At 36.6% G+C, this 13493-nt stretch overlaps 1 protein-coding gene across 4 annotated transcripts in view; it reads left to right on the top strand.

The window, feature by feature from the left end:
• Positions 1–13493, top strand: part of LOC129729466 (uncharacterized) — a 152491-nt gene that overhangs the window by 117227 nt on the left and 21771 nt on the right. For all 4 annotated transcript variants that reach the window (XM_055688053.1, XM_055688052.1, XM_055688054.1 and 1 more), the window contains 4 exons: positions 1033–1197; positions 1575–1695; positions 3942–4089; positions 4446–4882. In XM_055688053.1, the coding sequence (XP_055544028.1) occupies positions 1033–1197; positions 1575–1695; positions 3942–4089; positions 4446–4882 (871 nt within the window). The remainder of the gene's footprint in view (positions 1–1032; positions 1198–1574; positions 1696–3941; positions 4090–4445; positions 4883–13493) is intronic.

The raw sequence follows: 13493 nt of genomic DNA on the forward strand, positions 1-13493 counted from the left end.
ATATAAAACCTATAAAAAGGGGTCATTGAGTTCCACCCACGCTTCTCGATTCTCCGGAGCTTTCCAGCCAAACATAGAAGCATGCGAGCATAAGATTGTCAAACAAACAAAAGAACGGCAGTTTACAAGCTGATTACTTTCATCTCTAGTTATGAAAGGGCAATAAAACTGATACAACTTATACAACATTTGCTCAATGTCGCCCCAAGGGTACACTCATTGATACAAGAGACATACGAACAAAACACACGTATTTTTCCTACACAAGCCCTAACGCCAGCCGGATGCAGTCAACCGATAAACTTTCATGACGCGTCAATATGAAAACAAAGTAGTGCTCAATTAACTTTAATTGCATTGCAACCATTTAACCCATTCAAATACAATTAAACTTTTGAATAATATGGAACTAAAAAGAAATGTTATAAATTGGAAATTCAGGAGCAATGCTGTCTAAACGAAACAAAATTTCCTGATATTTTTACCTTTCATACAAACTTTCAAATAAATTCATTATTTGTAAATCATAAAAGGCCACATGAAACGTACGAAGAAGAAGAAAATTCTCGTACAAAAAACTTGGCATCAAGATTTAGCATTCTTGATTTATAAATTTGTTTCATGATTTGAAACAAACCGAGAAAACTGTATACGGCAATTAGCCAGAAATTGGTTTCTTCTATCACACTTATAACTGTAGTGCTTCATTGATTGCTTTATTGTTTTTTTTTTTGCTTTATTGCTTTATTGCTTTATTGTTTTGTTGCCTTATTGCTTTATTGCTTTATTACCCTGTTATTTTATCACTTGTGCTAACTTTTTTATGGCCAAATTGGTTCATTAAATGATTGACTGACTCCGATTCGTTAGCGTATTGTTTAGTGCATGCATCAATGTATTTATTTCCGTAGTTATTTCCGATATTTTCAACTGAGTTGTTGTAGCACTCTTAGTTTTCATATACCGATTGCTATATCAAAAGTCAAGAATTCTCTTACTCAGAACTAATTGCTCGTTAAATCTCTCTTCCAGGGTGTACAAGAAAACGTCTTCAAATCAACTGTTGATGCTGTATTTGGGCAGTAGGGAGCTAGTAGCTCGTAAAGGAGCTATCGAGCCGCTTAGGGGAGTTCTCTACATCGATTCAAAAATTATCAGCATATCCAAAATATACGGCCAATTGACGCTGACCTTTCGGTAGGTAGACCAAAATGATAAAAATAAGTATTACAATTGGTCCTGTAGTTTAGAAACTGTTTGAGCCATTGGAATCAGATATCTACTGATAGGCTAAAAGATGAGCCGTCGCTGGTCGCGCAATTCGCAAGCTGTTATTGTAATTTCGGTTGTTCCTAATTTTCGCGTCTCCATCGGCGGTATTGAAATGGAAACGCATGGTTATTTTCATCTTCACCGAACAAGGTTTTCAAATTACAACGAATGACGAATTGCAACGTTAGGATAAAAACAAATCAAATCAGATAAAATCAAATATCGATTCATATTTTGATGACCACATTCACCACAATCATTGAGCTATCGACAATATTTTCTTTTCATGCCTGCAACACCAGCTACGGCCGCGAGGACGAAGAGGTAATGGGTCTGAAGTTCTGCAATGAAGCCGTCATCGCCTTACAGCAAATTTGGCCTAGGCCTGCGGGAGCCGAACCGGAAGCACTAACCCCGCTGCAGGTAAATATCGAAAAGCACCCGTTTGATTACAACAGCAAACACGTCAACAGCGGTTAGATAAAGCTAGGGGTAGTTTAGATAGGGTGATACCTCAAATACGCTACCACCAGTGGTATAAACTGCTAACCAACCAGAAGCAATTTCCGAACGCAAGCAAAGCAATTACGTGACCTTCCCGATTACCACCATAGGCATTGTGAAAATTCAAATGGACAAAAAATCATGTGAACTGTATTCTAAATCCAGTAGTACTCTGCATGCATATAAAATATCATAAAAGCAGCTCAAGTTTAAGAAAAAGTGTACTTACGGTAGAAAATTGTTTAATGCTCACTGTGCGATGAAACGGGTAAGCCTGAAGTGGAGTGGCTAACGGAGCGTTCCTTCGTGATTAATTCTGACACGTTCAGGGATATAAGCATGTAATGTGAAAAGCAAACATTCAAGCAGACCCGTTTTGCTAGAAGCAAGAAGGCAGACACCGATTTTTTCCCTGGTAAAAAAAGCTAACCTAAACTCAACAGTAAATAATGCAAAAACTCGCGTCTTAGTCCTCGGCAGCAAGTGCTCTCCGTTGCTGGGGATGAGATGAAGATGATTTTTTGCATGCGACATCATATTTCCCCGTGGTTAAGGGCTTCATGAATGTTGAATAACAGAAAAAGTCTTTTCTGATTCATCTTACCATGTGAAAAATATTCATGTTTGCTATTAAAGTAATTGATCCGAATAAAAGAGAGAAAATAAAAATTCAACGTCGGGGAAAATAGAATAAACATCAAACACCCAATAATAGATTTCCATTTTTATTTTTGAGTTATACAACACCAACAATTCATTGCTCTTTGCACTTATAGCCGTATTACATATTAAATTATTGCTTCCACATACATAAGAAAATAATAACAATCTCAGTATAAGTTTATTTTGCTAGCAGTATTATTTACTTCAAAGATCAACCACGGAAATTCGTTTTAATTGTGTACATAGAAAACGAAAAAATGCGTTATGATAGAGGGACCTAGTCTACGGTGCTTACCATTTTGTCGAGTGGGCCCTCCTCAGTTGGAAACATCTATGACCGAATCTAACAAAAGCACTCAGGGACAAAAACGGAATAAATAACAACATAAAGGTAGTAAAGAAAAATTTAATAGAGGTTTGCAAAGCAAAATAAAATAAAATAGTTGAAATAAAAACAAAATGATAGCTAAAAAATACAACATAAAAAGTGAAAAAAACATTAAATATAAATGGAAAATTGTTATGATAATACAAAACAAAGGATCAAAAGTGAAAATACAAGAAATACTGGACGGAATGCAAAAGGAGCCAAATTTTTCTAAATGAAAATAAAGGTTAAAGACAAAATGCTATTAAATCAAAAATAAAAAGAAGAGCAGAAATTATAGATGGCGATATAAAAACGAAGAATAAAAATGAAAGAGAGGATATAAAAAAAGGAAAATTAAAATTATACGGAAAAAAATTAAACATTGTGGCGCCAGCACTAAACTAAAGTTTGGAAGTCGGACTTCCGACTTCCGAACTTTCTTCCGACTTTACAAACACTTAGAACAACTGCATGTTCACACAACATGAACTGCTGAAATGATTTCAATGTATTTGTTTTTGTACGCCGGACTGACAGCGCAGTGGTGGTAGAGATGGTTGCAGTGTTGCGAGAACAATAAAAATAAACATCGGAAGTGAGCCTGACTGCCAGTTCATCAGCGACTTTTGATATTTTTTATTTAAATGCGCAATTAAAATAATGGGGAATAATAGGAGAATGAGATAAAAAAATACTCGGCATAAAAGGAAAACATTAAATGAGAGAAAAAGAGAAAGGAGGCAAGAAAAATAGAACTAGCTAAGTTAAGAATCCTTTTTCGTATTTCATTTTTAAATTGCATTCTTTCGCTGGAAAGTAGAATAGATAAAAAATGATCAATGTAAAAAACACGTGACATTGTCGGTGAAAAAATTCTTTGCTATGTGAACCACTTTTTTCTATTTGTTCATTGATCATAGTCATGGTAACGCCAAATTACACGGAAAAATTGCTGAGCTAATTATTTCCATACCCCAACTTTGAATGTTCTTTTGTGGCTTCTTTTTCAATTCTCTTTACCTTGGTACACACCTCCTACCAACGTTGCACGATGGACGGCTGTTTTATTAAAAAAAAAATGTATTTTCACTGCCCACCTTGCTCCACCATGCAACCTACATCACGCGAGCAGGAAGCTCTACTCGACAGACTGGGTAAAAATGCTGTTCCTTTTGCGCTGGAAATTGGCACCATGGCTCCACCGAGTGTTCAGCTGCTGCCGGCAAAGCGCTACACCGGTGCCCCCATCGGTACCAGCTATGACGTGCGGGTCTACACGGGTAAGTTGAGTACATGATGTGGATCAAACACTGAGTTACTCTACCGCTCAATGATACGTATTTATCTAATATCAACGAATAATGTGATTTAAAGATATTATCTAGCATTTAGAAAAATTACTCTTAATTTTAATTTAAAAATCGTCAATCGCCTTTGCTTGAAAATAGTTCGTTTTTAAATCTCATTTCTCATAATTTTTGAATTACATATTTAATATCCCGAAAAGTTTCGAATCACGTAACTTTAAGATTTAACGTAGTAGAAATACGACTGTGCCCTGCTGCGATTCATTTTGCACCAGCAGGTAGCCACCAAAGTGCATAATTATTCTCATTTCCCTTTCCTGTCGTTCTAGCGGAGGCCTCAGTGGACGAACGTGTCCAACGCCGGTCGACTGTGAGATTAGGTATAAGATTAATTCATAAGATCTGTCCCGATTCTACGAAGGCATCCACGCTGGAGACATCCACCCTCAACTCGTTCGTTGGCGGTAGCGGAAGCGGAAACGTTGACCCAAAGTCACCTCCTATCACGGTGGACCCACCAAGTAATAGCAGTGCCACTACCACAAATTCTACTACTCCGACCAGCTCGGCAAACAGTGCTGTCAACCAAACTTCCGGTAGTGCCAGTAATACCAGCACCATGCCTCGCTCCCTGCGCCTCCGGCTGTCGCCAAAGTCTCTGAAGCTGACCTCGCTTCACCGGCACAGCAGTAGTGTGGATAGCACGAACGGCGGCATCAAATCCTACGGCGAGCACGGTATCATCGAGCTGACGGATGTGAACAAAGTAAGTACATAGACTGACTGCTTGCTTGACTGCCATGGAATTTCTACTAAACAATCGAGAAGGAAAGAAAAACGTGTGCAATATCCAGGCTGTCTCGTCGCACGGTTCAATTTTTGATCTTAACGAAAAGCTTTCCTAACTTGGGCAAAATACGATATATCGCAGGGCTTATCCCATTTCATGATTTGCATAATGTGTAATGACGATGATTCCACCGACTTTGGGCCATTAATTATTTACGAACCCTTTAAGTGTGTTAAAATTCAAGTTGACAACGCTTTTTCGCAATTCAGGCGAAACAGTGTTGAAGCCACAAATGGCCACCTCTTCGAATTTTCAAAATCACAAGACTTGGAAATAGTTAATGTGTTCATAACATACAGGTGACAGGTTACAGGTTACAGGTGACACATTAAATATGATAACACTGGTCGACATAAGCAAAAAATTGCCCTTAAGCTCAAGTTGCATCAAAATTGGGAAATTATAGCTATTATTAACGATCCCATGTGAATTCTAATGACCTCTGCCAGCTCGGAAGTGCGTTAGTCTTCAGAGATTTAAATAAAGTTTTCCCGTAAGCAAACGTAGAAGCGATAAGCCCGGCGAGCAATTATTCTGCAGCCTTTCGACGCACTTTTATCTTTGTTAGGGGCAATAAAATTCACAGGATTGGTTTAAAAGCTATAATCTTTCACATTTTTCCTGTTTGAGCTCTAGGGCAACACCTGTGTTGACCAGCACTATGAACCTTTGACATTTTAAAATGATCTTATTAGGTGCGCAGCTAAATTCTCGCCAGCAATAAGGGCTGGTAAAAACCCGCTTTGATACGTTAGTGATTTCATTGTGGCGTCATTTTTTCAAGGTTAGTAAAGCGGGCAATGTATGTAGTTGGTGAGAATGCGAAAATGAACGGGAATAGAAGGTGTGACTTTAGGCTTAGAAAAAAATTTCCCTCGTCCAGACGGGACTCGAACCCGCAATCTCCTACTACTGGTAAAGATATAACTCATTCTAAACCAAAGTCGAATCACCCTCTATTATTGTGTTTTCGTATCCCAGCACGCCACGATGAACTGCACAGACTGCCCTTTGGGAGTTTATTTATGTAACTAAGAGAGTGGTCTCTTCACGCACACTGTGTATAACGACTTATTATATCTACTGCGACGCAAGTGATGAGACACTTCAGTCGGTGGCCGGTCATTTTTTAGTTGCGGAAAATGTTACTGTCTAATTTCATTCGAAGAAATCGGCGGCTAAAGAGCATTGAGAAAAAGTTTACGGAGAAACAACGTGCTGTCGCATTAAGGCGTCAAGAACTGCTCGTTGAAGATCCATGCTAAACGCAGGAACATCTTGCTTCGGTATAAGGAGTTCACTCCCAAATCATTTCCTTTCTGGAAGTAAATTAACCTATTGTGAACCCAATGTATGCAAAAACTTTCGTCGAGAAACATCTTATCCAGCTAATCTGCATCAAAATCGCGAGAAACATTGATAGGGTAAATTTACCTATAGTGACCCCCTCCCCTATGGTGGACCACTTGCCAGATTAACTAATTTTTCGCGAAAACTCGAGGAATTTTCAGAGAACTTTCATCGGAAAACTTGCTTAGCCAGTCTGCATCCCAAACATTTATTAATTTTGATTTATATTGAGAGAAATTAAGTTAATCTAACGTGTGGTAATGTTGGAAAAATTGAGTTAATCTGACGAGTAGTCCGCTATAGAAAAGGGGTCCACTATTGATTAATTTACCCTATCACTTATTTCGTTCGATGGCACATGGTCTAAACCTGAGAGAGAGGCGCCAGCTCAATGACAGTTCAATTTTGTTTTCGTCTACTTCGTTTTCGTTTTTGTGCAAGAAAAATATCTCACAATAGTTTCAATCAAGTCAGCGTGCGCATCTGTCTCTCGTTTTGATGATGATATTATTCAAAAATATGTTCAAGCTTGAGATGATTGTCATATCGGTTGAATATTATAATATATTTTTGATGTAGCGAAAGTAGATTCATGGATTCAGTTTCCGTCCGTGTACTTAAGAATTAGTAGTTCTGATAATCTCCTGTGAATTAAGGTTAGGTCGCAATGGGATTTGTCTAACTTTTTTTTTCATCGACATTCGACTGATTTATTTTTTTCAACGCGGTGGATAGAATTTAGTGACTAGAGAGGCGGTTGGAAACGGACAGATGCATGGAAGGTATGCAGCGCATGTTAACCAGCTCTAAATAATAAGCAATCCAGTCGATGTGTCGCTTCCGCGCAATGCTCTTCAGGCAAATAAATGTTACGAATTCAAAAGAATTTCAATTTCACAGTGACAGGCACCAGCCATGTGTTATTGTTTTTGAGTGGTTGATGCAAGTGCCTTCAAGGTAAAAATAAAAGTTTGGGCAAATTGTTTCCGATATCAACTGTGCCATCATTACCTAGTGAGATCCCGCCTATGTGAGTTTTACATCTATACTGTGGGTGTCATTATTATTATTGTTCTTACTTTGGGCTTATTCCAATTTCTACATCATGTTAGGAAATGGTTATATATTATTTTACTAAAAAAACTCCAACATATTTTACAATATATGTGAAGAGATATTAACTTCACCGTCAATTCAAATAATAAATAGAAATACAGTAAATATTGATTACATAGTGAAAGTTCATATTTACTTGTAAATTTAAAATAAACTATACAGTATTTTAGTATTTAGTATTTAGTATTAGTATTTTTTGGTTAAAATATTGATATGCAGGCTTTTGTTGAAATGAGAGCTTTCGTAGAAACGCCTAAATCACCAAAGCAAAAAATATAAGCACATTTACAACTGAATTAGACTGCAAATAAACCAAGGCGAAAAACAGAACAGAAATAATTTATCTTTCAGAAATATTTATTTAAAAAATTATCTTGAAAAAATAAATGCCGGATTAATTAACATCGACTACGGTACTCGTCATATTTCATTTCTTCAGGCCTACCGGTTCCCAATGACATTCCTTGTCTGGTTCACGATGACATTCGTGAAGCGTAGTACGCAGTTGAAAAGAAAAGAGGTTCCCGAAATTTTGCCCTTTTTACCAAACGGAATTTTGACAGCTGAAAATGCTTCACAGTAACGATTTCTGACGTCAGTGAGCGCATGATTTTTACTTCTTTTTCATCGTAGAACACTTCAACACATTTGTTTACCAAACGCTATCTGGTGTGAGAGCAGGGATGCCAGGTATTTTTTCCAAAAGTTTTCACGGTCTGCGAAAAAATATCTTCCCACCCAGAGCCCGAAGGCTGAAAAAACTTTCCGGCAAATCGAAAACTGTCGAGCAAAAAAAAGGTCACCACTAATGCAAAAGGTGGGTCATTATCACACATTTTTCAATGGCTTCACATGTTTTCTCCAATGTCTTCACTTTGTCGTCACAAAAAAGAATGTCTTCATCGTACACTTAAAATATGTTATTAGACTTGAGCTTACAGGTTTCAGACAGCTTCAGTTTAGAAGTGGACGAAAACAGCAGCAGCGGACAATAACTATCGCCGGCGAATGTCGTAATATTTATCAGTATTTATGTTGTTTTATTCATTTACGAATTGTCGAATTCACATACCTGAGTGATTTATACGCAACATATTTCGATAATTTCTAAGCCCCATTTCCCCTAGCTCATAAAAATTAGAAAACTAAATTAAAATTGTACATTTCGTAAATCGTGATTGCTATCAGATATCCAAATGCCTTTCACTTTACCAGTAGTTGAATTCTACGTGAAACTCACATGAAATGCATATGTCTACTGAATAAGTTTCCAAGGGTAATTCATCTCACCAGGTCATGATGAACTCAAATGACAATCACGTAGAATCTACTTGAAAATGATAGTGGCAAATATTCACGCAACTTTTCCGGTAACTATAACGTGCAAAATATTTTGAATGTAGGCTAAATGTCTTCCATTTGAAGACGTGTTTTCCAATCTGGCATCACTGGGTGTGAGACGACCAACCAACTGCCTGACTGTTTCAATAACTGAATAATGTCAGTGCTCATTATTCCGTGCAAGAACAAGTGACAGTTTGCTTCACAGCAGTGTTCACAGCAAGTGAACTTTGTTTTCCTTTTTAGTTTATGATTTCTTTTTAGCTGCGTACTAGCTTCTAGAAAAAATTCCATTGCCTGATTCAGTGCCTGAATTTCACATGGGATTGAGATAGGAAAATAAATTCCTTATTGAACTGCATACTGCGCTTGAGCATAAAAACAAAGCCAGCTGGCGCCTCTCTCTCAGGTCTAAACGAGCAATAGAATATGTATAAGAACTGATTCTATGTTCTTTAACCTTTTTTCCCAAGCAACCCCAAGTGGGTTCAAGTAGTTTGTAAAAATTATTCTGATTTTTTATATATACCCATGATTTCCATTATAGGTTAATTTATCCTACAATGCATTTCAGAATGGTTGGATATTGAATACAATGGCGAATTATGATCGCGAGCGAATTACCTGCGGGTTGATCAAAAGAACCAGTTCTCCTGGGAGCGATTAAAAGAATTCGATCTTTCAAAGAACTGACTCCCCTGAACAGCTCGCGAGCGGATTGCCTGCATCTATTATGATAATTTATAACAATAACAGAAAAAAACACAAAAGAAAATTCTGAGTGAAAATGACAAAATATTTAAACGTCCATAACTTTTCTGTTTTTCATTTTACCATCACCAAATATTGACAGATAGTAATAAATATTGTCATCTTCAATGTGTAAAAAAATTAGATTTAAAAAAAGGTACTTTTTGAGATATTTTAGATTTTGTGGCAATTTGAAATATTTGGCCCAGAAAAAAAATATTTTTACCGTATATATATTTTTTTAGAATCGCAATTCTATCACCTACACTATTGCTGAAGACACCATTTTAATCAAACAAGTCGTTTTTCTGATACAAAATATTTCATTCCTCAGTCACATTTTTGGATAGGCCCTTTTGAAACAGCAGTGAGCAGTGAGTCTACATGTAGAACTGATAGTATAGAATGATCACTTTATCAACTGGAAACAACTGCGCAAAGTTTCAGCGAAATCGGAAATGATCTATTAGAATCAATTTGCGAAGTAGCGTGGACTTGCTCAATAAAGGACAGAAAAATCACTTGTAGGATATTTTTGGCTGAAAAATGTCGTATTGAAAGTTACATTTCTGTCAGTCCACTTTTCTGTCAACCACTTTGTATGCCAAATGATAAACATTATGTTGTAATAAAGTTACTTTAAATAGTTTAATTAAGACTATAACAAGGCCACACAGTATAACGCGTTCGCCTCAAATAGTGTGCGGAACCAACTTCAAAGGCATCCTTTGATAAAAAATAATGAATAACCGAAACTTTCAGGAATGTTATGTGTTTTTTCAAAATTTTGTTTCAAGTAGTTACTAGCAGAAAAAAAACAATATTTTCATAGACTACAGGTTAACCCTCTAGTGCCCAAATAAATTTTCAGACGGACCTCGGTAGAATCACTACGAATCTTCATTAACATTTTATTTTATTTATTTCATTTTAGTATTTATTGAAGCTTTTTAGACGTTCAACTGAAGCGTGTCTAAAGGCGGCACTGAGCACTAGAAGGTTAAGATGCACCAGCTATGGAAATTCAAATTCAAATTCAAATTCGATGTAACAGTTTTTAAGATACCTTCTTTAAAAAATGACCAACACTTCAAATGACAATAACAACATGAAAACATAATCAAATTTAATATAATTTAGAGCATCAAGTTCTTGAGTGAAAATCTTAAAGTTTTTTATATTTATTTTAGAAGTAATACATTGTGATCCGTTTCTCGAATTCTGACCCTGTTGCCTGGCTTCATATGCTAGACCTAATTTATTGTCATTGTCATTCACATTCTACCATTTAAGAAAAGCATCTAACGATAAAAAGTAAAGTTAGATGAGCGAGCATCAAATAGAGAATAAACATATAAAATAAGGCTAGCCTTTCACGAAGAATTATTGCTTTTGTTCAATTTTTGTTCAACTTGTTGTCTAAAGCAGGTATTACACGAAGCAAATATTTGCTATTTTTGGTACGGATTTTATTTTGTGCAAATAAAACTCGTACCAAAAATAGCAAATATTCGCTTCATCTAATACCTGCTTAAGTTAGGTCGTAAAGCAACAAAACATCGGTGAAAAATTCTACGAAAACTTGATAATGAACAAAGCATTCATTTCTTAGCTGTAGAATCTCTCATTATTCAGAACAGATGCTGAAGCCAAACGGTCAGAAAATACCTAGTACAATATTGTATCAAATTTGTATTTAAGACATAATATACCATTGAGTCACATCTGCAAAAAATTGGAATTGGAAATAGTTTTTCCGATTATTGTTTTCAATTTCTCTTCGACGTAAAACTTTGACAAGCAATTTCAAATTCGAAAAATAATGCTTGATTCGTAAGTGATTATAGAACGTTATACTTCGTTTTATTCAGCTAATGAAAGACATGTTTACTACAGTCCATTTAATGCAAAATGTGCAGATTTCACAATACCGCTGACAATAAATAAGTATATAACAGTTCCGGCTATGCAGGTTGCAAATAGTTTCTTTCATATGTACATTTAGAAACCATTACATTTATGCATTCATTGATAAATTAATATTCACCATAAAACTGACTGTAATATAGTATTTTCACCGTTTGTCTGTAGTCTTCCGGACCAATTAGCACATTATTACGTTTCATCGGCACGCAATAAATTCAATTACCGCGCACCTAACACCTGCCAACGCACACCGCGAATTGATCATAAATTAGCATTTTGCCGGTAATACATGCCGGCAATCAAATAGTGATATATGCATATGTGCTCATGCCAAGCTGATTTCAGTCGTATCGCTTCAAAGCACTCGCATAAACATCGAAGGTATCAACGCACTGCCGTTACTGTATGGGTTTCTCAATCCCATGCCCATGGCGGGAAATTTCAATATTGACAGAAACACAATAGGTTGGCTCTGGCATTCTAACTGGTGCAAGAAAGCTCTGTCGATTCATAAAATACATCGGCTCAATTGATGACTCTGGAAACATGTTGACACCATGCGGCATCATTTCTGTTCTGCAAAGAAAAATAAGCAATAGGAAATTTAATGCTAAATTTTATCGCAAGTTGATCCGGCTCAATGTATAGACCATCAATCATCAAGTCACCTACCCTGTGTTTTTATGATCGTACAGGTACGCGGTGGTGGAGACGGATTAGTTTTATTACTTCATTTTTACGACTAGCAACTCTCCTTTTATGCTACCGATTATGATGAAATCCTTTTGTCGAGCATAAATTTGCCAACGGTTTAATTTCACACAATGAACCTGTTACTACGGAGTCAAGCTCCATCATTCAAAGTCAAACAAAGAGCAATTGCGATCATCGTTGACAACTATAAATTTGCGCGGCAAATATTTTGTTATATGAATTGGTTTATTTGAACTCGAACCATAAACGTCGGGGTTTGAAATTCGGCACATTGCCTCTAACGCTCACTATAACTGTGTACTCTAGTGGCTAGAAAGACCAAATGCTATCGAACTATTCAAATTCCATAAATCAATAGAATATATACATGTTTTGCTTGCTGGGGTGCTAGTGGTGCGCATCAAAGTTGATGGTGAAAGTGGCTTCCCAACACTTTACGGCTGGTAAATTTAGCGGCAGAGCTGGCCCTATTACCAAGTGGTATCGAAGAGTCATTTTGGGGACTATAAAATTCAGATGTACCTTCTTTCAAAGCATATGATTGAACAAAAAATAAAAATAATAAATAACTTGCAGCCAACGTTTTTAAATGTTGAAAAGATGTATCAATTAGGTAACCAATTATTAAATAGCAGAAGCGTTCTCCTGTTTTTCATTAGAAAAACAAAACCTATTTGTCAAATAAAACCTAATTGATTCACACTACTGTGGTCCGACTCTTGTCCGTAGCTTTTGCAAACCACACTAACACATGGTGCAAAAAGCGAAAGCTCGAGTTCGAGCCATTTGATAATTACTAGTTGCTCTTGGAATACGTATCTCTTAGCACAAGCATGGGATGAAGCACGAAACTAACGAATATGCATAAACAATCATTCTTACATAGACAGCATAAAGAATAGTGCCAGGTGATATGGTGGTATTGTGGTTCCTGTTTCTTACGTATATGCTCCGTAAATGAGAACTTTAACGGCGATGCGGAGACGTAAAAGATATTTTACTAACCGTACGAAGACTCGTAACATTTTCCTGTCCATTCCCTCCCGATACCAAATAACTTGTGTAGTAATCCACGTACATGATGTTTTTTCCTTCAGTGCTAATCCAGTCAAACGATACTATATTACCAAGAACATGCAACTAAAATCCGATAATGGTGCAAACGACCAATAGGGTTGTGATGGGATCAATCCTATGCACACCATTTAATTGGTTATTTGAATTAAGCTTGTCCGTCTCGTAGGCTGTTATTGGCAATCCAATCGTGAAACTCAATGAGGCATGGAGTAAAATAATGGTTTGTTTTGCAACCCGAGTACAGTTAATTATT

The sequence above is a fragment of the Wyeomyia smithii genome, chromosome 3, assembly GCF_029784165.1.
Source record: "Wyeomyia smithii strain HCP4-BCI-WySm-NY-G18 chromosome 3, ASM2978416v1, whole genome shotgun sequence".
Lineage (NCBI taxonomy): Eukaryota > Metazoa > Arthropoda > Insecta > Diptera > Culicidae > Wyeomyia > Wyeomyia smithii.